This window comes from Malurus melanocephalus, unplaced genomic scaffold (genome assembly GCF_030028575.1).
Source record: "Malurus melanocephalus ecotype Western Australia unplaced genomic scaffold, MMel_1.1 scaffold_115, whole genome shotgun sequence".
NCBI classification, from domain to species: Eukaryota; Metazoa; Chordata; class Aves; order Passeriformes; family Maluridae; genus Malurus; species Malurus melanocephalus.
The window spans coordinates 1,528,278-1,551,037 of NW_026623347.1; the positions used below are offsets into that span (position 1 = coordinate 1,528,278).

Here is a 22,760-nt window from a genome sequence, read left to right on the forward strand (position 1 = left end):
TGCAAATCTRCACATATCCAGAGAAGCAGCTTTTGAGAAAAATCACCCRGTTGTTACACTTTGTCATGTGRGGKGCTGTACAAACTGCAGGGAGAAAARACATTGCCCCACGGAATCTGGAGATGTGCAGAGCAAGAGGATGTAGAACAACACCCTCAAAATGTTGAGGATAATTAGATACACAATTGTAGGATGTTGTTTTTATCTTTATTTATGGTTTAAATYATGGTGATTATGTGTGATTCTTTCATACTTAGAATTTGTCATAAAATGCTGTTCTTATTAACTTAGAATATGCAAAACATTTTGTGTGCTGTGGTTTCTTTTTAAATACTGCCAGTCTGTGAACATCTGTGACAAATGCAGAAATCCAAAACATGACAATATATTGCYTCTTCAAAAATCAACTTTCTTCTGCTTCTCAGCATGAAGACAAAATCCTTTTTTCATATTTCACAAAGGAGATATCAGGAAATCAGAAACATGAGCGGAAAGCTTCATTTGCAGCCGACTACGTAGCAATTCCTGAGTATTGACAGGCTGGCAGGAATTGAGAGCACGAGGATGAAAATAAATTAAACAGCTGAAGGGTTAATTTCTGCACCATCATCAAACAAAGCAGAAAAAAACAAAAATGAAGCTTTAGATGTGACCTGGTGATGAGCACTTTATAGCACCCCTGGGTCTGAAGCCTGCAGGCTTTATTCCCTTGATCAGTGGAGAGTGTCACTGACATATGAGAGTGTGGAGTCTGAGTGAGAGCAGAGAGCAGCTTTAACTGCAAGGTGATTTGTTCAGCTGAAAAATACACCAGCAAAAAAAAAAAACCAGCAAACATCTAGAACCCTTCATTTGTGTGTACCAGCCAGCAGAAGGATAGTCCCTGAGAGAGAAAAGGCGACGAGGGGAGCAGAGTGTTCCTTTTCATGTGAAAAGGGATTCTCTCCTTTATTTGTCTGCAACTCCAGAGATCTTTGAAATTGATGCAGCTAGCTGAGATTATTACTGGATTAAGCTCTCCTGCAGTTAAAAGCTATTTTGTATACTAACTACTGAAAGGAGCAGCAGGAGAGCAATTTTTGAACGGCGGTGGTGATTTCTGATTTCTTTTTGCTTAATGTCTGTTGAAGTCAGTCCAAGTCTGTGACTTCACACCTGTGATTTATATTGGATGCTATAGTATTCCTATGACATATCACAGCTCCTGGATGTGTTAGTTTACAGCTCGAGAGGTGTTGGAATCACAAAGTAGATAATGGTAATAAAGATCAGMTTAAATAAGCGATTACACATTTGAAAACATTTTAAATCTGTCATTTTTAATTTYATATGTGAAAACAACTTTTCTGCAATATCATCATAGGAAGGAAGGACAGAAGCAGGGAATAAGGGCTATTAAATGCCTAGAAAATGCATGTACTGCTAAAAATCTTCTAAAATTAAAGCCAGTAATACAAGACCTTTATTGGTTTCCCACTGMGTTTCAGTTGTTACATCTGGGGTTTTGACCAGCACACCAAAATTTCAACCAATGGCAAGCATTTTTTTTCCTATTTAACATTATATTAAATACTAAATCAAAGAATTATTTGCTTAGTAGGAGGGGTTSTGCACTAATGTCAGCTGTTCATTGCTGTTTTCTCTGGAACAGCTCCACAGGACACAGGAGCTCCATGGGAGTTGTGCACAAAAAAAAACCACAACAAAGGCAACACCTCAGCTCCAGGAGGGAGCAGTGGTACCTTTTCACATCCCTGGGAGATGATGGACAGAGCTCAGCTCTGCCTCTAACAGGGCATTTCCAAGGTGGAATTCTAAAGGAGACAGCAAAAGGGGCAGTCTGACATTCCTTCATGACATTCCTAAATTTCTCAGGGCTGGCTCCTGATAATAGACTGTGTTTAGCTGGAACYAGAAATCTCCTCTTAAAATTCTGAGCCACTCATGCAATATAGTTATTACTTTCCCATTAAACATTATGTCCCCAAAATAACAGTATGGATGTATTACACCCGTACACAAGGGACTATTTGATAAAGATTTTTTTTAATGTCAGGTAAAAAAAGAAAAAAGCATATTCATGTTGGGAATTACGCTGATGAGTGAACTCTTCTTTGAATCATTTAGTGGAGAAATCCCTTACTAATGTCCTGAGGGAACTGCTGACAGTGTGCAATAATTTCTGGTTCAGTGCAGCAGATTACAAGATATCTTGCATTTTATGAAATTTAGGCGAGTGCTTCTTTTGCGCTCTGAGGTCCATCCCTGATCTCCCTGGTACGCTCCCAGAAATTAAAGGGCCTGTGACTGTCCTTTGTTCAGCTGCAGGAGGTGGCTGTGGTTGTGAGCTGACTGAGGGACTGTGTGACCTTCTGCTTCACTGCCTCCTATTCCCCAAAGTCCAGCTTCTCCAATTATGTAGCACTTGGTAAATTCACCTTTGAAGTGAAATACGGCTACTTCCAGAATAAGTGATGTAGAGTGAGGGTCGTGAGAATGTGTGAGGACTTCAGATGAAGCTCTTTCACCTTTAGCTTTCCTCCCGCTGCAACCTGCTTTGTAAAACTTCTTCTCTATTGTTTTATCTTTATTCTCCTCATTGCTGCAGTATCATTTTTATCACATAATCCTGGCACTCAATGAGAATTTTGTCCAGCCAGTGTGGAGTTCAGGGAGATTTTTCCCCTAACTACAGCCTTGTCCCCATCATTCTCAATTCCACTGAGCCTGCCTTGTCTTCCTGGCCCTCTGAGGACTGTGGTCTCTCCCAGAATATGTAACAGCACAGGAGTGATGAATCCACATGGATCAAAGCAAACATGGAATAAGTGGCTCCCAGGATGTGAAACTGCAAAGAAAAGAACTCTGCTGGAGTACAGCAAAAGAACAAAGCCCCTGGCAATGCTCCCTTAACTTGTCCATACAATGAAGAACCATCCAAATTTTTCTCATTGAGATATTGAAACCCTGACTAAGGTTTTTGACAAACTGGGAAAGCTTTAAAAGCATCGAACAGAGAGCATGCATTGTTTTTGTAGGAATATTCTGTATTTCATTATGTGAGAACACTGRCAAACACATTATTTAGCAGATTAGCACTTTTGGCTTTAGTTTTCAAAATGAGGAATTAACAGCCCTTGGCTATGCAGTTTASGAGCTGCTTTTGCCCAGGGATGCTCGGTGTAACACAGGCTGAACTGCAGTTCCTAAAGCTGAAAGCTGAGGAAAACAACATGTTGCTTTTGAGGTCTTTGGTTACTGATTACCAGCAAAGCCTCATAAAGCACAGCTCTCGTCTCATATGAGCCAAGAACTGCATATTCTTCATCCACCAGGGTCTCTGAACTTGAAATAGAAGCTTATGTTCCACGTGCCACCTAGATCACAAGGCCCTGTGAAAGCTAGAATGCAAAAATAGTACCAGTTAAAAGGTTAATATTTATTACAAAATAGAGAAGGAAAGGGTGTTTTTTTTAGTTTCTTTAATTTTGACTTCAGTACAAGTTTTCCTGCTTCACTGTAGCCTGCCATGTAACCTTCTCTAATGAGGTGGGTACAAATTAGGAGCTGGCAGGAAATTGCTTTGCAAGCACTCAGAAACCATGTGACAACATTTGCATKAGTCAAGAGTATTTTCAGACTGCAGTGGTACAGTGCTGTTACCTGCCCTCTCCTGCGGGGAAAGGCAAGGTCTGAGCTCCCAGGTGCCTGCATTTACACCCCTCACTCCACCCACAACTAGACCTGAACTCAACTTTTCATGTGTGTAACCACTTACAGGTGCTGGCTCATCACATCTGAGCAGGTTCAGCTGTGAGGAGCAGAGGGGTGAGGATAAAAGCCTTCATTGCCTGCAGCCAGGATTTGTCTTTGCTCTGAGCTCTGCAGGTTCATTCYCTTCTTGCCTTGCACTGTGCCTCTGTTGAGCAGAGGGATGCTGTGACTTGGAGAGACYTCAGTGGAGGTGGCTGAGTGCAGGTTGGTCACTGGTGAGTGATGAGCAATAGTTCACAGGCTCGAAATGGCATTTCTGTGAATTCCCAGATGAGCTGTGGACAGGTTGCATCTCTAATACCTTCAATATTGGGCAAATTCTGCATTAGTCAGGAGCGGTTCTGAGCTCGTCCCATCCCATGGAAGCTCAAAGCAGTTCCAGCAYTGAAGCTGTCCTGCTTAGGTGTTCCTTTGCTGATTGTTTCCCTGGTTAAGGAGCAGAACCAGAGATGGATGACTGCCTGGAGACCCTGAAAGATGAGGAGGAGGCTTTGTGGGAGAACGTGGAGTGCAACAGGCACATGCTGAGCCGCTACATCAACCCGGCCAAGCTGACCCCCTACCTACGGCAGTGCAAAGTCATCGACGAGCAGGATGAGGATGAGGTGCTCAACTCCCTTATGCTGCCCTCCAAAATTAACAGAGCAGGTAATTWACTGGTCTATGGCTCCATCTGCATCTCTGCCCGAGCAGCTTTGCTTTGCTAAGTCTGGAGGGAGCCTGTTATCAAGTTACAGATTATCAGATGGAAACCCTATATCTTATTTACAGGAGGTTTAAAGTGAGGCAGAATTCTGCTGCTGCTATTTTGATAACAAAGACTCTTCCCAATGCTGTGCAGACTGGAGCTCGTGGGGCTCAAATTCCTATCAAAGCCTTGGTGAATATTTCAGTTAATACAAGCAGCAGCCAGTGCCATTCCAGGAGCAGCTTTCAGCTGTTCTTGCAGTTCTTCATGATTTGTCACTGAAAGATCTGCCATCCTTGCCTGGTAAAGGCTGCCCTGAATAACTTGTCCTTTAAAATTTCTGTTCCAGAGACCARTTTGCCCACTCTCCTTCAGAATAACAATCAGCACAAACATATAGAATTTGTGGCACTACTTTCTGGGCTCAGCTGAACTCAGCTAATCAGGTGGATTTTGCACAGCTCGTTGCTGTGGCACAGATGAACCTTAGGCAGATCTGACTCTAGGGATGGGCTCTTCTCTCCTGCTGCTGCTGGGGCTGATGTGTCACCTCTCTGCTGTCTGTTCCCAGGCCGGCTGCTGGACATCCTCCACACCAAGGGCCAGAGGGGCTACGTGGTSTTCTTGGAGAGCCTGGAGTTTTACTACCCTGAACTCTACAAACTGGTGACAGGGAAAGAACCTACACGGAGATTTTCCACTATTGTTGGTGAGTAGAATCAATCACAAAGAGCCTGTTGAAGAAAGGACTATCTGGAAGACTGGCTTGGGTTGTTTTTTTTTTTTCAGACATGAAGTGGAAATAAAAGCTAATCTTGTTGTGACATGCTTCTCAGTCCCCTTCAAAGGAAAATGTAGTAGGTAATGGATAAAGCAAAAAGATATCCCAGCTGTCTGAATGAAGCTGAAAAGCTTCAAATGGAATGATAGGCATTAGCAGAAATCTCCAGAGAAGCTATTTTGGAACAGTGGGCTAAATTACACTGATGACCCACACATGTGCAGCACATTTGAAGCATTCAGATTAATTGTACAGATTCATTTTACAAAGGTTGTGCTATTTCCACAGGCTCAGATAAACAAGAAAAATGTAAAGGCTTCATATTCTATCCAGACAAGCTGTATATGTGTATATTGTGATTCTGATATCAGTGTGCTGTRTAATATTTGTRCTGCTCCCAGTTAGACATACAGATKTGYATGAATTTGTGCAAATCCTGCACCTCTGTACKTATTCTGGACCATTTGTTCCTTACTGAGTTGTGTTGATGCTACCTATTAATAAAATAACTTAAATAAGGTACTTTACTAGGCATTGATAAGCTGTTCAAACATTTCCAGTGGAGGAAGGACAYGAAGGCCTTACCCATTTCCTAATGAACGAGATCATCAAGCTCCAGCAGCAAGTGAAGACAAAAGACGTGCAGCGCTGTGAGCTCCTGGCCAAATCACGCCAGCTGGAGGATGAGAGAAAGCAGCTAAAACTCAACAAGATAGAGCTGCTGACCTTCCAGGAGAGATACAACAAGATGAAGGAGGAGAGGAACAATTACAACGATGAGCTGGTCAAGGTGAAAGATGAGAACTACAATCTGGCCATGAGATATGCCCAGCTGAGTGACGAGAAGAGCATGGCTGTGATAAGGAGCMGAGACCTGCAGTTGGAGGTGAGATAAATGCTCTGGGGTGCTTTGGGCAGGAGCAGCAATTGAGGCTGCTGGTGGCATCTGAGAAAAGGAGACAGCAGAAAGGTGTGGAGCTCTCATTTGCTTTGCTTGTCCAGATGATTGGAGGCATCACTCTGCAGAAATGCCAGCTGAGGGATGTGTATTAATGGCAGGTAATGGATTAACAGAACAGAACACAAGTACAACTATAATTTAAAACATAATTTYTTGCTGCAAACATAATTTTAGCTTTTTTAGGCTAGGAATGCCTTGGTACAGTTATTCAGGCATGCACTACATCTGCTGGGGGTTTATTTAGAAAGATATCCTGAATTTTCTCCTGTTTTTCCTGATCCAAATAGTTCGTGTGCAAAAATCACAGCCTCTGAAGTGTTCATTCTGTTTTATTTCTCTCTGTTTATTGGAGGATTGAGGATGTGCCACTTTTTTTTAGTCCAGGTGTTCTCTAAAAGCTCACAACCAGCTGATATGAGTTGTAGCTGGTTTGTACTTGGGATTTCATCAGCTCAGCTGTGGAYATTCAACACCCAATTATCTACTCCTTGTTAGCATTCAGAGATTAAGYTATTTTTACCACCTACATTTTCACCTGGAAGKGAGAGCTTTTCCAGAGCACTRAATGTCAGAGCYAGGAAGGATTCCCTTCCTCTCCTCTTTCTCCTTTTCACTGCTCTAGATTGACCAGCTCAAGCATCGCTTGAACAAGGTGGAAGAGGAGTGCAAGCTGGAGAGGAACCAGTCTTTGAAGCTGAAAAATGATATTGAAAACAGACCCAAAAAGGARCAGGTTCTGGAGCTGGAGCGGGAAAATGAGATGATGAAGACTAAAATCCAGGAGTTACAGTCCATCATTCAGGTATGAAAGCAGATTTCTGCCTTTTAAAATCCCTRATGCTTCAGCTTACCCCTCCTGCTTACCCAGAGAATGGATTCAGCATTGGAGGCTGTCCTTGGGGATCTGAGTGTTTGGAGGAGGGTGGTGACAGCTGAGTGTGTGACAGGGAAATTGGTGCCCATGGACAAGAGGAGGTGGTGTGGTCTCTGCTGCTGCTCCTCACCTCAAACYCACACATTCTCCACTTACAGTGCAGGGAGTGTTGGCTGAAACCTCTGCCTGCAAAGCTACAAGCAGCAGAAGGGCAAAGTTTGGGCAAACAGAAGGCTGCTTGTACATCTCCCAGCTGTCTGCAGTGCTCCCTGTACTCCTCACATGTGTGAGGAGGAGTTCTACAAAAATAGCCCTCTAAAAAAACAAATGTACATGAGAAATTGGCTCTTCCCAGAGCGCAGGGTTTAATTTCTGAACATTGTAGCAGCCTGTCACTACAAAGCTGTGTTAAACAGCCAGCCCAGAAATTTCTGACAGTGGCTCTGTGTACCCTGTGTTAGGCTGTCACCATATCTTTGCCAGAAGGTTTTAATGAAGCTCAGGGTAATAAAGATTCGTGTACTTTTGTGGTCACTGAGCACCAGGRTACCCTGTAGAACCTGCTGTAACTTGCACAGGGAGCTTCACTAAGCTGTGTTTGAGCAGGCAGGGAAGGCAGATGATTGCAGCACATTTAGGACTCCTCTGTGAAGAGCTTAGCCAAATATTAGGATATTTGTGAGACTACTCAGCACTTTGTTGGAAAAGGCTTGTGGCATTTTAAAGTGACACTTTAAAATTATCAATAGAAGGCCTTTTGGAAATGGCTGTAGCCTCTAGCAGTGCCTAATGATTCTTAGTTCCAATACAAATCCAATTCAAAGGTTGAAAAAAGGGTGTGGGATTGAAGGTTATGGGAGTTCTGATCCATATAGGATCTCTTATATCATTTGAAATGGTCTTGTAGCACTTAAAGAAACAAAGAAATTTCTAAAAATAGGATTGAAATTCTCCTAAGTGAAAGTATAAATAAACCTAAACCAGTTTGTTTTAGAAATGCTTTAGATATGCTTAGAAATATTGGATAACCAAAATGTCCCTGAAATGTCCAACTTAGTCTCAGTATTTCAAAAATAAATATGCATATTCCTTGCTGGCATTTWATGCTTTTTTAATCTTCCATTTGTGTTTAATTTTGGATGGCAATTATATGTTGGAACCTGCTYTGGAAATCTTGTTGATTTTAAATCTGAAAGGAATTATATTGCTGGACAGTGTAGAAAATGAAGCAGTGGTGCAAGGTACTCCAGGCATGTTTAATATTCTCTGAGCACAGCCCTGCAAAGCCTGTGCATGCCTTAAAAATTCCCCTGAATATTTTCTTAGGCCCTTCTCTTTGGAAAAGGCTGATTTTTGTGCTCAGTGAGAGCTGATTAATAGAAAAGRGTTTTGAATGCAGGGCTTGGAGTGAAGAATTGTCATTGCATCCAAACCGGATCAAATTACAGCCAGTACAATAGACCAGTAAAACAGTTCCTTCATCAGACTATTCTGACAGCAAGACAGACTTTATTCATCTTTTCTTGACACTGCTTTAAAATATGAACAAATGTCCATCTCTTCTCCTGCTTTCCCATTGCACTTCCTTGTTCATTTGCTATTCCTCTTGCTTGTTACTGTCTCTGATACCTTTCTYCCTGCAATACTATTTTCTGTTTCCCTGGCCTGGCTCTTAAAAATGTTCTTTCCTCAGGCTGACAAGAGGGGTTTGCCAGATTCAGACAAAGCCATTTTGGATATTCTGGAGCACGACCGTAAGGAGGCTTTGGAGGATCGCCACGAGCTGGTCAACAAGATCTTTAATCTCCAAGAGGAAATTCGRCACGTGGAGGATTTGAGAGACAAGGTGAGTGATGGAAGGGTAGAGAGATGAAATATCTCAGGCTAGAGCCTAAARTGCCTCTGAGAGCAGCGGTGGTTAACATTGTGTCCTTTCCAGTATCTTGAGGAGAAAGAAGATTTGGAGTTAAAGTGCTCAACACTAGGAAAAGACTGTGAGATGTACAAGCACCGCATGAACACTGTGATGATACAGCTGGAAGAGGTGGAAAAGGAGCGGGACCAGGTATTTCACGGTTACAGTGGGGGAAAATCAACAGCAAAGCCTCTATCTCCTCTGTTCACTTTGGGGAATTGGGCGTAATTGGGCCCAAAGTACCATTATAAAACAAGCAGTTAAAAGAATCACTTGTTGGGATTTGCATTRCAGCAATTAAACACGGGATAATATTGGGCTGTTTCCACAGTGCAGCATCTGGCAGGCAGGCCCAGGATCTTAACAACAGCTCCTGCAAGGCTTTATGTCAGTGTCACATCACCCCATTTGCACTCGGGGACATCTTCCCACCAACCCAGAGGGAGCTGGAAATAAACCACCATCATCATCATCATTTTTAATGGTGCTACTGTGGCACATCCTGATCCTGATTGTTGTGTTAATGGGTGACTAGGTACCCGTCCTGCCAGCACCTCACAAACAGAGCCAGCAGCAGGAGGGGCTGCTGCCAAAGGTGCCACAGAGGTTTTTTTTCCCCATTGCAGGCATTCCGCTCGCGTGACGAGGCTCAGACCCAGTATTCCCACTGCCTGATCGAGAAGGACAAATACAGGAAGCAGATCAGGGAGCTGGAGGAGAGAAATGACGAGCTGCAGATCGAGGTGGTGCGGAAGGAAGCGTGCATCGTCAACCTGGAGTGCAAACTGCGGCGCCTCTCCAAGGACAACAACTTCCTCGACCAGGTAGGGCTGAGCAAGACAGACCTGAGCTCTTTTTTAAGACTTGGGTTTTGCAAATGTTTTAATGGGGAAAGGAGAGGGGACTTTTTAAATTCTTTCTGTGAATTAACTGAGGAAAATAATCTCCTCCTATTGAATGTCAGTGCGGTGAATTCTTTGCTGTAGTGTGGTTCAAGTTGTCTGTCGTGCACRTGGCTTCCCAAAGGTTGCCATTGCACAGCCTGATTTTAAATGGAAGGGAAAGAAATGCAGAAAATCACTTATTTTCTACATGGGGGTGGAAACTACAAAKATTTTTTAGGAATGTGAGTGAAACAGAATTTAATCAGTGAACAGAAATCGCCATTAATCTCAGTCCAAATTACTGATTGGGTCTGGAGCCACATTCTACATGAGTTTCTGAAGCACAGGAGCCACAACAGTTTCAATCAGATTACTTTAAGGAAGGTTATGAGTTGTACCAAATTGGTCTCAGAAGTGTTCCCTTGTGATCTTTAGAGTTTGCCACGGAATCTTCCCATTACTGTTATCTCCCAGGCCTTTGGGTCTTCTGGCCCAAAAGCCAATGGTCAGGAAGCCGATGACTCCTCCACTTCTGAAGACTCTCCAGAAGACAACAAATTCTTCTTGCCYGATCAAGTTCGTCTCAAGAGAAGAGTGAACCTCAAGGGGATCCAGGTTTGTGAATRTGAGGCTGGGATGACACAGAGCAGGGACTGTTAGAACTATCAGACATAACACATGTTGTGGCAGTGCCTCTGAAAGTGCTGTAAAGATAACAATAGATTTGTGTGTGATAGTGAGCTGTCAGTTTTTGCCCTGTGGTGATTTGCATCTCGGGGAGCAGATCTAATCAAGCTTCATAGACTGTTTTCTGTCCCTTCTCTCCATTTTCTGTTTTCTTGCTTCTGCTGTTCATTCACATTCTTGGAGCGTTGTCAATAAATTGATTCTTGGCCTCCTTAACATTAGTGGAAAAAAAAAATGACATAATGCCTGAGGTCCAACACACACTGAAGGTGAAAAACGAAGCATCAGTGGAAAAGCTCTCAGCAGCTGGAAGGAAAAATAGAAAGAAATGGACACAATCTAGAGCAAAATTAACTATCTAATTTAGAATTAAATTATGGCAATTTCCTCACTCCTAACAGGAAGGGGTAGCATGAGTTAGGTTCATGATTTCCCTGACTAGCTGCATTCACACTGTTATTATCTGATGCTGTATTCATGAATTGTTAAACTCCACAAAAATCTAACATTCGGGCTTTTGAGGTTCTCTTTCCTTTCATGTGCATTTGAATTCTCCCTGCCCTTCATAACCTTTCTGAGCTCTGACTGTCATTATTACCTATGGCGATAGAGCTGCATTTTTCACATTGCACACTCCAAAAGGATGCCTGTTGTATTAACAGCTGCCTGAAACCAGTCCCAAGGCACCCACTTCACCTTTTGTCTCTTTGTTTCCTCAGCAGAATCTGCAAATTGTGATGCATTTGGGCCAGACATTCAAAAGTAGGCAGGTTGCTAACCCTCAATCACTGCTGTGGTATTTAGATACCAAAATATCTTCTAAATTTTGGGTYCTGTTGTTTAAATGAGGGCAAATATATTACAATGTGACAGCAAAGAAAGGAGGTTAAAATAGCTGGTTTACAATGTGTGGCAAATTTTCTGCATTTGTGCTCATTTTTGTCCTCTTTCTTTTAGATAAGTCCAAGAGCTAAATCCCCTGTCAGCATGAACAAAACATCAGAGTTTCAAGGTCAGAAAGAGCACCCATGTCCTTACTCCTTTTCTATTCCTTTGTCTCTTTCACTTAATCTCTTTAAGTTGTTTTAACAAATATGCCAACCAGGGAAAACCTTAACTAAGTCCAAGCCAGTAAAAAACCCCAGTTTCTCTCACRGTTACCAATGTAATAATTTAAAGTAGTCAAGAGTTCTACTTCACTGTCCTCTCCATCCAAAGATACCTCCATAGATACATGATGTGCATCCCATACGTTACCTAAATTTTCTGTTTATTCAGTTTTCCTTTTCATTTCCAAAAATTGAAAAGTCATTTGTGCAACATCTGTACTAAAAATCATTATACCATTCTCTTTTTGCTGTTGGAAAAAATCATTCAAGCTGAAAAGGCCCTAATCTAGTGATTGTCTAATGAGTTCTTTTGTCCTTCAGCAAAAGGGAATTAATTTTAAATCTAAAGCATTGCAGAGAGGGAGAGGGAGATTGACCCATGCCCCAGCCAGCTGCCAACTTACCAAATTTTTTGCTGTAAACTCATGTTTGAGCTATTCCTAATTCCTCTTTATTTGTGTAACTCTATCCCTGAACAAAACACCATCACAGGCAGCATTTCCTTCAGTTTTTGTGTGAGTGTGCCCTGTTGTACAAAATATCATGGGAAACAGCAGCTTTGCTATCAGGGAATKTAATGTTAGCCCAAATCAGAGSTGCTGAGGAAGGGAAGGAGTCCAATTCACACTGTGTTACCTGGGGCCACAGAGGGATCTCAGGCTTCTTGGTCCCTGTTGTAAAATTTTTGTTGTAAAAAAGGTAACGAGCCAGATTCAAGTGGTAAAATTAAAACATAAATTMATGAAATAATCCTTCTTTAATTTGTCAAATAGAATTCATAGATCTATTAAAAATGTCCAGGACAGAGTTGAGAGACAAAGTGGGCAGGAATCTGTGCAGAGGGGTGGGAATTTCTGTGCTTTGTTGGGAACTGCCGGGGAAGGAAGGGGAGCCAGAGCTGCAGGGCAGGAACGGGTCCAGTACAAGATCAGCCAGAATGGAAAAGGAGCAGAAGTGTGGTGGCACATCTGTGAAAGGCTGTGCACTGGAAGTGTCTGACATGCTTTTCTCTGGTTTCTCTCTGTGTTCCTGTGAGTGCAGCAGTCCGAGCTCAGGATGAAGATGGGGCTGAGGGCAGCACCGGCCGCACGGACACGAGCTCCTCATTGTCCATCACTAACTCCATCAGCAGCTCGGAGGTCACCAAAATTGTAAGGATGCCCGTTTCCTCTCTCTCCTCATGTGGTTCAGAGCTTTCACAACTCAGCATTAGCACTTCCCCAGCATCCCAGCTGTGATCACATTCAAGGCCCTTGTCAGAAGCTCCCTTAATCCTTTTACCAGCATTTTGTTAGAACTGTGTTATTAGCCTTTCCCAAAATCACAGAATTGGTTTATGTTTATTTAAAGATATTTCWAAGGTATTTATGACCTCTTGCTGTCTCCTTATGCCATTTAACATTTGCTGTTAGAACAAGAGATTTGCTTTAAAAGCTTCTTTGTAACTTATCTAAGAAAATTTTAAGGATTTTTTGAGTTCTATAATGCTTTTTCTGTCTACAAGTAACAGCGAGTGAGGAAAGGGGTGCAGATCACAGCTGGAAATTTCTGCATACCGTAGTCAAACCATTTCTTCCCTGCTTGCTGTATCCCCATAATCTTCCAAGGTAGATATTCCATTATACATATGTGAGCACTGACACAGCGGGACAGGCAGATAGAGAGAGTGCTCTTGCAGAGTGTTAATAACAAAGAACAAAACATCTTTCTGGAACACTGTGAAAAATGCTGCCCCCAGGAAATTAAAATTATACTCAAGAATAGCCAGGAGAGAACTTGCTGCCACTTGTAATAAGCTTAGCTGGGTTAGGGATATTTTTTGGAATATCTGTTGGATGTTTAGATGAGTTACACTRTCTTCTCTCTAGTGCAATTCAGGGTTTAGTTTGCAGTGTACTGGAAGATTAGTTATTTAATATATGAAGATCTGTATTTTTCTTCCTCATTCCAACTATATATATGTATATACAGTACACATAGTGCTTTCCATCCTCCTCCTCCTATGTCAGCTGTGCAGCRCATACACCACACATCAAGGGTAAAATTACAGTGGCTTTGTAAATCAGGCAGTTATGTGGTCACAGGAGAAGGTGCAGTGCCAGCACACAAGCTGTGCATTGTGCTAAAACACTGCAATATATGAGCGTTCTTGGATTCTGCACAGCCAGARTCAACCTCTCTTCTTTTTCTGTGTGTGCTTTGCAGTGCAGGGTACCAGCAGTGCAGAGTACCACTCCTCATGCTGCTGTGACTTAGCAGTGAGAGCCCATTTCAGCCAGATAACCTTTCTGACACCTTTTTGGTTTCTTGTTCGAAGCAAACMCTGCGGAATCGCAACGACAGCATCATGTCAACCACTCCTGAGCCTCCCGGGAACGATTCCATCGTGCGGCGCTGCAAGGAGGACACCCCTCACTGCAGGTGGGTCACACTCTGGGGCAGCCTGCACTAACCCTACCAGCACAAGGACAAGGGGAAAAGGGCTCTGCAAATCCTTGTGCCTGCCTCTGCCTGAAGAGCCTCTGCAAGGCAGCAGGATTGACTTAAACATCTCCAGGCTGTAGCTCTTCATCTCACATTTTGGCCAAACCTCTCAGGGGTGTGTGACAGTTCAGCCAGGATGAATGACACRGTGATCCCACTGCAGCACTGATTTCAATGGACAGAAACAGGAACAGGACTGGAATGACTCGGCACTGATGCTGTTGAAGAAAGTGCTCTCCCTTCAGTTTTTATTCCTGAGCTCCACGCTGCTCTCGTGTCCCTTTTCTTTCCCCTCCTCTCAAAGCTCCCCCTTCTGCTCTGTAAGCTCTCAAAGCAGAGCAGAGCTGCTCAAACCTTTGTGAGGAATGGGAAGGAGAAGTGGAGGAGGGAGGTGGTTTTTGTCAGGCTCAGGGTCTGTATCTCGGAACAGGGAGGGAAGAGAGAGGCTTTGCCCTCAGCTTCACCTTCTGCTCTGCTCCCATGTGTGTTGGGTCAGGGTACCATGGACTTCCTCTGGCACTGAAATCACATCAGCTGGTGAGTGGAAGTTGGTGGCAGGAAGGAGAGATTCCTCTCCTGCCCCACAGTTCCCTAAAAGGCACTGACCCTTTTTCTGAAGGGTTTTTTTGCAATGTGATGCTCAGACATGCTGGGTGTGATGTCGATAGCATCAGTGTCTGCATCCGAAATATCAGGAGGCACAAATACATTCCCTAAAGGYCCTGAGCACAAGGAGAAAAGAACAAAGCAGGCCAATTTAGAAAGAAAGCAATACATGTGGAGGGTTTAGCTCTTTATCAGCTCTAYTTTCAATGTACAATCTTTATTAGAAATTTATTCAGATTTTTATGTTTTTCAAARCAATCTGATCTTGGGCAGACTGCCACTTCTGCCTCTCTCTCTGGACAGCTTTGCAAGACAGCTTTCCACTGAGGGCAAACTCAGTTGGTTCTCTCACATAATTTTCTAGGCTGCTGAGGATTTAAGCARTGTTTMTTTTAGTCTCCCTTAGCTTCTCCTRCRTTGTCCTCCAAGTCCCTTTTTAAGGTGTGTTATATTAATTCAAGATGGGGAAAAGGTTTTTTTTATTACTGTTTGAATGGTTTGTGCTTCAGGTGCTTGAGAAGCCTTTGGCTTGCTTGAACTTTTCAATATTTGCAGTATATTATGGAATGCAGTAGAGATTACATGGAGATTATTCATCTTATGGATTTATTTCACTGTAACTCTGACTGTATCCTGTTCCATATGTTAAGGCATTGGAAGACTGAGTTGTTCTGAAATCTGAATTTTTCCCTGATGTTAGACATTCTTCATGTGGAAAGAAAAGGTATCCTGGAACAAGGTCTGAATGTGGGCTTACTTTGTTGAGCTGATAATCACTAAAGTCAAGWATCTCAAGAGCCTGCTCAAAAGTTCATGGTAGTTTATAACTTTATAATTAGCATGATAAATTTTTGTAACTTATTTGTGAACATAATCCAGAATAATTGCTGTTTGCAAGCCAAGTTGCAGGTTTCACAGTTCATCTCATCTTAATTTGTGTGAAAAAAAGGTGAGATCATCATTTAATGTAGGAAAAGGTACATTATTTCCCTGCTTATGCATGTTGTAAAAATAGCTGATTCTCTGCAGCCTGGCTGCAAAAATTCACCCTTCAGCTGGAGCCAAATATGAGGAATATCAGCTCCACAGGAGACCTACAAATCATTCTGAATGGGAAAAACAACAAGCTGTTATTTAAACAGCTTTGCAACCAAAGGACATGCTTTAATGAAGTCCTTCTAGTGAAGCTGACAGATCGCTCACTTGGCWGGACAGCCCTGATACTCCTGCAAAATTTTAGTGAATTTTGTGTGGTTTTAAGGCCAACCAGCCTGGTCACCTTTACCAGGAAGAGCAGTGTCACTGGGAGCTGGGCTGGGAGCAGAGCTGTGGCAGTTCCTGTGYGAAATCCTGGAGCACTTTGCCATTCTGTACCTGAGTAGCCATGCGAGGTACCCTTAAACTGCTATAAAATGCTTCAAGTGCTTTAAATCAAGCAGAGAAATTGCTCCTTTGTGGCTGCACCTCAGTAACTTCCCTTGCATTTGCTCTGTCCTCCAGTGAAGCTGTGGCTTTTTGCTGTCTCGTGGAAAGCCCCCATGGWGCAGTGTGTGCCCAGCAGGAATTGTGCAGCCTTGATCTCCGTGCTGAGCTGAGTGTGTTGTGAGTCCTTTTGTCTCCAGCAAAATCTTCATTCCCTCACTGCTGGTGGCAATTCTTCCTCCTGAACCTTCTTGCTGCTTCCCGTGTTGGCTGACATGTGTTGTCTTCCTGCCCTTTTCTGTATCTCACTTGACATCCTCATGGATGTTCCTTCCTTATTTTTTTGCAGCTGTGCCATTGCCTGATGCAACACATCCAGCATCTTCCTTTTTCACAGAAGTTCCTCCTTCAGAAATGAATGAAATCTGCTGAAAGCTGGAAAATGTTCAGCTTTCTCTTTCTCCTCCTGTCTCTCTCATTTCCATTATCTCATGCTTTGTTTTTAATTCCAGCCTGGTTGAAGAGGACAATGACAGCTTTGGATGTGATGCTTTGGAGCTGGATGGTAAGTGAGAGGACAACATGAATGATGAATTATGAGCTAATATGTAATCAACCAGCCCTGCTCTGAGTAAATGGGACACACAGTTTGGGTAAATGACAAAACAAAGGGTCAGCTAGGTGAGAATGGAAAAGTCATTCCTGAAGAACTAAGTGGGTTTTTTCACYGTGGGGGTGGTCAAACACTGGAACARRGTTGTYCAKAGAGTTTTRGTCMAACTCTTCATCCTTGGAGATATCAAAACCCATCTGGATARAGTCCTGAGCAATGTCCTTGGTCTGACCCTGCACTGAGCTTTGACTAGACAGACTCCAGAGGTCCCTTTGCACCTTCTGTTCTGTGAGAGTTGCATTCCTTGTGCCATGTCCTGTGGATATTAATCATATCTCTGCATCAAGAATTTCCTACTTYAGCTCTGGCTGGGATCAATTAAAATTCATTTTCCCCTTTTCCATYTTTGTCACTTTCTGTAGGACTCATTATCATTCTTGTTACTCTTTGCAGATGACAGTCACGACAGGCAGTCACATGGAGCTCCTTCAGTGCACTCTTCCTCTTCTTCTCATCAGTCAGAAGGCCTGGACGCCTATGAGCTTGAGCATGTCCACTCCATATTCAGAAAGTTCTCTCTGGAAAGGTATTTGAGACACCAGTTTACCTGCCTTAGAGAGTGAGAGAAAAGGCAGCTGTGGCAGAAACTCTCTATTTATTAGTTGCTGAAGTTWTAACGGCAGGAGTGATTATGGTGGCAGCACTATAACATTATCTTGGAGCCCTTTCATGTCCTATAAAGCCTTGAAGGTCATTCTAAAATTTCAAAAACTTCCAGGCAGACAAAATGTTTCTAAAGGTTTAAATTCTCCTGGTGGTTTTGCTATCTTGCTGCCAGAGCTTGCTGAGTGGAGAACTGTTATACACTGAGTTTTCATTCACCAGAGCACTGGGAGCTATCCAGACGCTTTTCTCCAGAACTTGTGCAGTAACTGGGAGGATTTCTGTTAGAGCCCTTAGATGTTAATGCTGATAGTGCAGGAATTTTATTTCTAACTTTATTTCTAACCCAGTTCCCTTCCTCTCTGAGCACAGACCCTTCCGTCCCTCCGTCACGTCYGTGGGCCGCATCAGGAGCTCGTGTCACACCATCCAGCGGGTGACACTCAACGGGGACAGCCTCAACTCAGAGATCACCCTGCTCGGGGGCAATGACAGAGGCAGCTTCATCAGCTCAGTCAAGACTGGCTCCCCTGCAGAGAAAGCTGGCCTTCGGGAGGGACACCAGATCCTCCTGGTGAGCATGAAATGGTCACTGAGCAGCGCTGGGTGTCTGCCCACCCACCTGTGCTGGGAATCACAGGAGCACAAGTTCAACAGTGCTTCTGACAAGCTTCTCTTTATTTAGTTTTCCCTCCATTGCCAATGTTCCCAGACAGTCTTCCTGCTAAAATGCCTCCAAGAGAAAAAAACACACCCCCAATCTGTATTCCTTCACTCCTTACTCCCAGAGAATCCTGGGATTATCAAAGTGCTGCAGTTGTGTTGACTGCTGGCATTCCTAAYTTGAGGGAAAATTAATTATATAATTAGGACATAATCTACATTCTGATAGCAAAGTGTCTGCWTTGTTTAATAAGATAAAGATTATGGCACTTTAAAAAAAATGGTATAATTGACTCAGAGATTGAACCCGCACTGGACAGTAATATTTCTTTCATTTTAGTTGGAGGGCTGCATTAAAGGGGAAAATCAAAGCATTCCCTTGGATACTTGCACAAAGGAAGAAGTTCACTGGACAATTCAGAGGTGCAGTGGTCCAGTAACAATCCAGTATAAATCAAATCATGAAGGTAAGGCCAGAAGCATTTCTCATCTCAAACAGTCCCAGGTCTGTTAGAGYAACTTGTCAGAAGAGAGTGACAGGACCAGCACATCCTTTGTATTGGGATAAACGTGGAGCATGGATAAATGAACACTGGTGTTAATTACAGCTCCTCTGTGGAACTCGTGACTGAGAAAATAAAAGGCCCATGTGCTTGTCAACAGATTTCTGAAAAATTTACATGGTGCCCAATAGCAACATGACTCATAAAACACGTTCAAGCTTATTTTTATGTACAGTTTTCCACAATACAATGTGGTGAGCTGAATGATCTTTATCCAGCTGGTCGATTTAGCATTTACCTGATGGAGTTGCCCTGTTTATTACCTTTGTGGCTTTATCTTATCTTTAACAGCTGGAGTTCATGTGTGGCGAACAGAATTTGATTTTTACTGTTCAGGGCCTATAATGATAATTTCAGGTTATGGATCAAAAATTACATTCCAAAATCCATTCTTTACTGGTGTGTATAAATGGGCGTTCGTGTTTTTATGCTGGTTAGAGAATTTCAGCTGCATAGATCACACAGGAAGCRATGCCTTTGATTTTCTTTGATGTTTTCAATGGTAGGAAAGACTATTGCAATTTTTTAAGCATCACTTAACTACAGATAAAGCATGTTATAGATTCTGGGAGTGCCAATTAGAGCTAATAATAAGGGGAATAGCTTGTCATTAAAATTGGTGGCAGAATTCACACTGTACTTAGAGGGCAAAGCTGTAGCTGTGTCTTTGGTGAGAAGTTCTGTTCCACAGCTCATGTGTGGAGTACTGAGGATGGAGTTCCCTAAAAGCAGCAAGATAATGAGAATATTTTCAGAGAATTGACAGCAGCAGGGCTGGCCCTGGGGCAGTGTYCCATGGGTGCCTCTGAGGTGCAGACCCATGGTTTTGCTTGGAAAGGACAAACCTCTCTCGGAGGAGCCTCTTGGAGGAGTTTGTGCTGTGCCTTCTCCCGGAGGATGCCCCAGAATGCAGCAACACCAGAGGGTGAGATCCTGCCTCACACCTTCCCTCCCTGCTGCAGGCTACAGGAAGCTGCTGTCAGAGCTGGAYGAAGGGCTCATCACCTCGGGGGACTCGTTCCACATCCGCCTGAACCTCAACATCTCCAGCCAGCTGGACTGCTGCTCCCTGTCCGTGAGATGTGATGAGATCGTCCACATCCTCGACACCATGTACCAGGGCAGGTGTGAGTGGCTGTGTGCCAGGGTGGATCCCTTCACGGACAGGGACCTGGAGATGGGCACCATCCCCAGCTACAGCAGGTGAGGGGGTGCTCAGTGACCACGAGGGACAGCAGGGCTCTATGAACAGGGAACCTAATTATTGCTCTAATGTGTCATAAATTTTGAGATAAGGTCTGGTAATGTTAAACCATAATACAAGCTATAAAACTTTAAAAAGGAGATTCCAGATGTTCCCTAAAAAAATAAAGTGGGTTCCTCAAAAAGTATCATTTGCAAACATGCCATGAATATTCTTTAATCCTTAACTGCACTGCAGTTCTTATTATTTTGTTCCTGCTTTTAYTGCACGGTTCAGTCAGTCCTCACTGCTATTTCTATTTAATCTTTTCTGTAGGCACAGACCCATCACAATCCAGCTTTCTTGTGAGTGGTTTCAAAAATATCTTGATCTATGTGATTCCATCCTTTCTTTCAGAGCCCAGCAACTCCTTTTGGTGAAGCTGCAGCGGTTGATGCACAGAGGAAGCAAAGATGAGACAGAAAACTCCTACAATACACTGCGAGCACTGCGGGTAAGTATCTCCAAACAAAGTCTTTTTAACACCTCAAACTCCCCTGCTACTGGTTTTTCATTTTTCATCATCATTTTACAGAAATTCCTGTTTACACTCTCTGTAGGTTTTGATTGTGTGAGGCAATGGGTACCTTCTGTTTGCTTTAAATAATATTTTACCTTGGAATGAACACAGCTCTGGCTCACTATTAACCCTTCCAGCTATGAGGGAGTACACTTTGAAAGTCAAAACTCTGTTCAGTGTTTTAGGTTACCCTTCTCATGCTTCTCTGCATCTTCATGTACACATGGGGAAAAAGCTGTGTCCTTAGAGTTAATAATCAGAATGATTTCTCTCCTATTGTCAACAAGCCTCTAACCCACAGAGCCCATTGTCCCACATTAGAAAAATCTAAYCTTCCAGCCTAGATGCAGTGGAGAGAATTGGGATTATCAGGTCTTCACACACAACAGCCCTTCTAATTTCTCCGTTTCCATCATCAACAGTAATTTGATTTTGCTTTCTTTAGACCCCAAAATTCCATCTTTACATAATTAAAACTACCTTCCCAGTGTATCAATTACCATAAGTTATTTTTAGAGTCTGAGAGACATTCATGCTTCTAACTTTTGCAGAGACAGGCAGGCAGTGCTTGTGCTTGATTTCAGTCAAGGTTAAGTGTCACACATTCCTTCTGTGCTCGCATCCCCACTGATCAAAGGGACACAGATCAATGGCAGAGGTGCTTGTGAAGCAAAAGCTGTGCATGATCTTTCTTGGTGCRGAAATTACCTCTTTCTTAGGTGTGGAGAGCAATCTTTGAAAAAAAGGAATGTGAAGAGCAGTTTAAAAGCAGTGKTTTTCAGCATAGGCCATGCTCTGTYCACTGTTTGCTCAGAACACTGTCTTTGTTTTAACTCTCAATCACTWTCCTTTTTATTGAAAATACAAAATATCTGCTTTGGCTTCTTTTGTTTCTCAAATGTTATGATTRAAAGAAGAAAAACAAAAGGAGGGTGGGGGAGAGAAACTCCTGTGTTATTTTTCACTAGAATACRTTGCAGCCAGAGGAGCCTGCCCTGCAGAACGACCCAAAAACCAGCCCTCGCCTATCCCGAGCAAGCTTTCTTTTGGGCCAGATTTTACAGGTAATAAAGTTCAAATCCTCAWTGCAAAGTCTGCAATAGTGGATCTGAACAGTAGATGTTCTCAGACTATCCTAATTCCCCCAAAATCCCAGCTCTGGTCTAGAGATTGTGCATTAAATCTCTCAGAAAGAGATTTAATGCATGAAGGAGAGGAATGGGTTGTGTTTTCCATTGTGATGTGGGGTGTTTGTTTTTAAAAGCATGGTTTCCATTRTGGATGTGCCTTGAGGAATCCCATCTCCCCTCAGAGGCTGAAATGTGCTTTTCTTGTACCAGAGGGACAAATCCAATGGGCTGCATCAAATCTCCAAATCTCTGAGATAGGGCTCCATTAGAAAAAAGTCCTTTAATTGTGGGCAGTGACTCTGAGCRTGACAGAGACTGTGTGKGTGACAGATAAAGCCTGGGGGAGGAAGGTGGTTGTGAATTAGCAAATACRCAGGAGGAGGAGTTAATATTTGGATAGAGGAATAGTCGGGTGGATGAGGAGGGAAAGCATGAAGCCTATTTCTTGTGTAAAATGACTGTAAAAAGATGCCTTTTGGGAGTTTTTAAGTCTCTCTGGCAGAGCAAAGAAGAGGCAGTTTGGGTATAACCTGTGATAGGTTTGTGCACATACTCTGGGTGTGATGTGCACAGCAGTGCTTGTACTGGAGATAGCAGGAGCTCTGTGAAGGGAAAACAYGCCTCTTAAGAGCAGAGAACAAAACAAGAAATCCCAAAGGGGATTAACACAGGCTCTGAAACWGATCTATGATATTTAAAGAGTCTTAGAATTCAGTCAACAGATCCATGGACTCCTGTCTTTGATAGACACAGCTAATTCAGATCTCGTAGGTAAAGAATGTCAGCTGATGAAGACATGGGAGGGTAAATAATGCAAGAAATGAGGATCAAATCTATTTTTTTTTTTTCAGTTTGTCAGTAGGTCTGAGAACAAATACAAACGGATGAACAGCAACGAGCGAGTCCGCATCGTCACGGGCTGGCCCTCGGGCCTGGCGCGGAGCTCATCTGAAGGGATGAAGCACTTGCCTGATAAACTGGAAGGTACAGATCTAAAACAGCTTTTACACACATGGCACTAGCACAAAGGCCTACATGAACATTTACACCACAGCCTGGCTGTGAAATGTATSAGAGATCTTGCATTTGTGGTCCACRYTGCAAAARTKCAACARCATTTGTGAYCAAAACTGATTTTGCCAAAAATGATTGGGGCACTAAGCCTTCACAGGCAGCTTCA

General features: G+C 43.0%; 1 protein-coding gene across 1 annotated transcript in view; it reads left to right on the top strand.

Annotated features, from left to right (window-relative positions):
- Window positions 1-22,760, top strand: part of CARD11 (caspase recruitment domain family member 11) — a 45,291-nt gene that overhangs the window by 16,037 nt on the left and 6,494 nt on the right. The window contains exons 2-20 of the mRNA XM_057369832.1: window positions 4,210-4,422; window positions 5,034-5,171; window positions 5,804-6,129; window positions 6,827-7,006; window positions 8,772-8,924; window positions 9,018-9,143; window positions 9,620-9,817; window positions 10,313-10,492; window positions 11,522-11,576; window positions 12,715-12,824; window positions 13,991-14,094; window positions 16,698-16,750; window positions 17,252-17,384; window positions 17,834-18,035; window positions 18,465-18,591; window positions 19,650-19,890; window positions 20,288-20,384; window positions 21,419-21,514; window positions 22,432-22,564. Coding sequence (XP_057225815.1) covers window positions 4,210-4,422; window positions 5,034-5,171; window positions 5,804-6,129; window positions 6,827-7,006; window positions 8,772-8,924; window positions 9,018-9,143; window positions 9,620-9,817; window positions 10,313-10,492; window positions 11,522-11,576; window positions 12,715-12,824; window positions 13,991-14,094; window positions 16,698-16,750; window positions 17,252-17,384; window positions 17,834-18,035; window positions 18,465-18,591; window positions 19,650-19,890; window positions 20,288-20,384; window positions 21,419-21,514; window positions 22,432-22,564 — 2,865 coding nt within the window. The remainder of the gene's footprint in view (window positions 1-4,209; window positions 4,423-5,033; window positions 5,172-5,803; window positions 6,130-6,826; window positions 7,007-8,771; window positions 8,925-9,017; window positions 9,144-9,619; window positions 9,818-10,312; window positions 10,493-11,521; window positions 11,577-12,714; window positions 12,825-13,990; window positions 14,095-16,697; window positions 16,751-17,251; window positions 17,385-17,833; window positions 18,036-18,464; window positions 18,592-19,649; window positions 19,891-20,287; window positions 20,385-21,418; window positions 21,515-22,431; window positions 22,565-22,760) is intronic.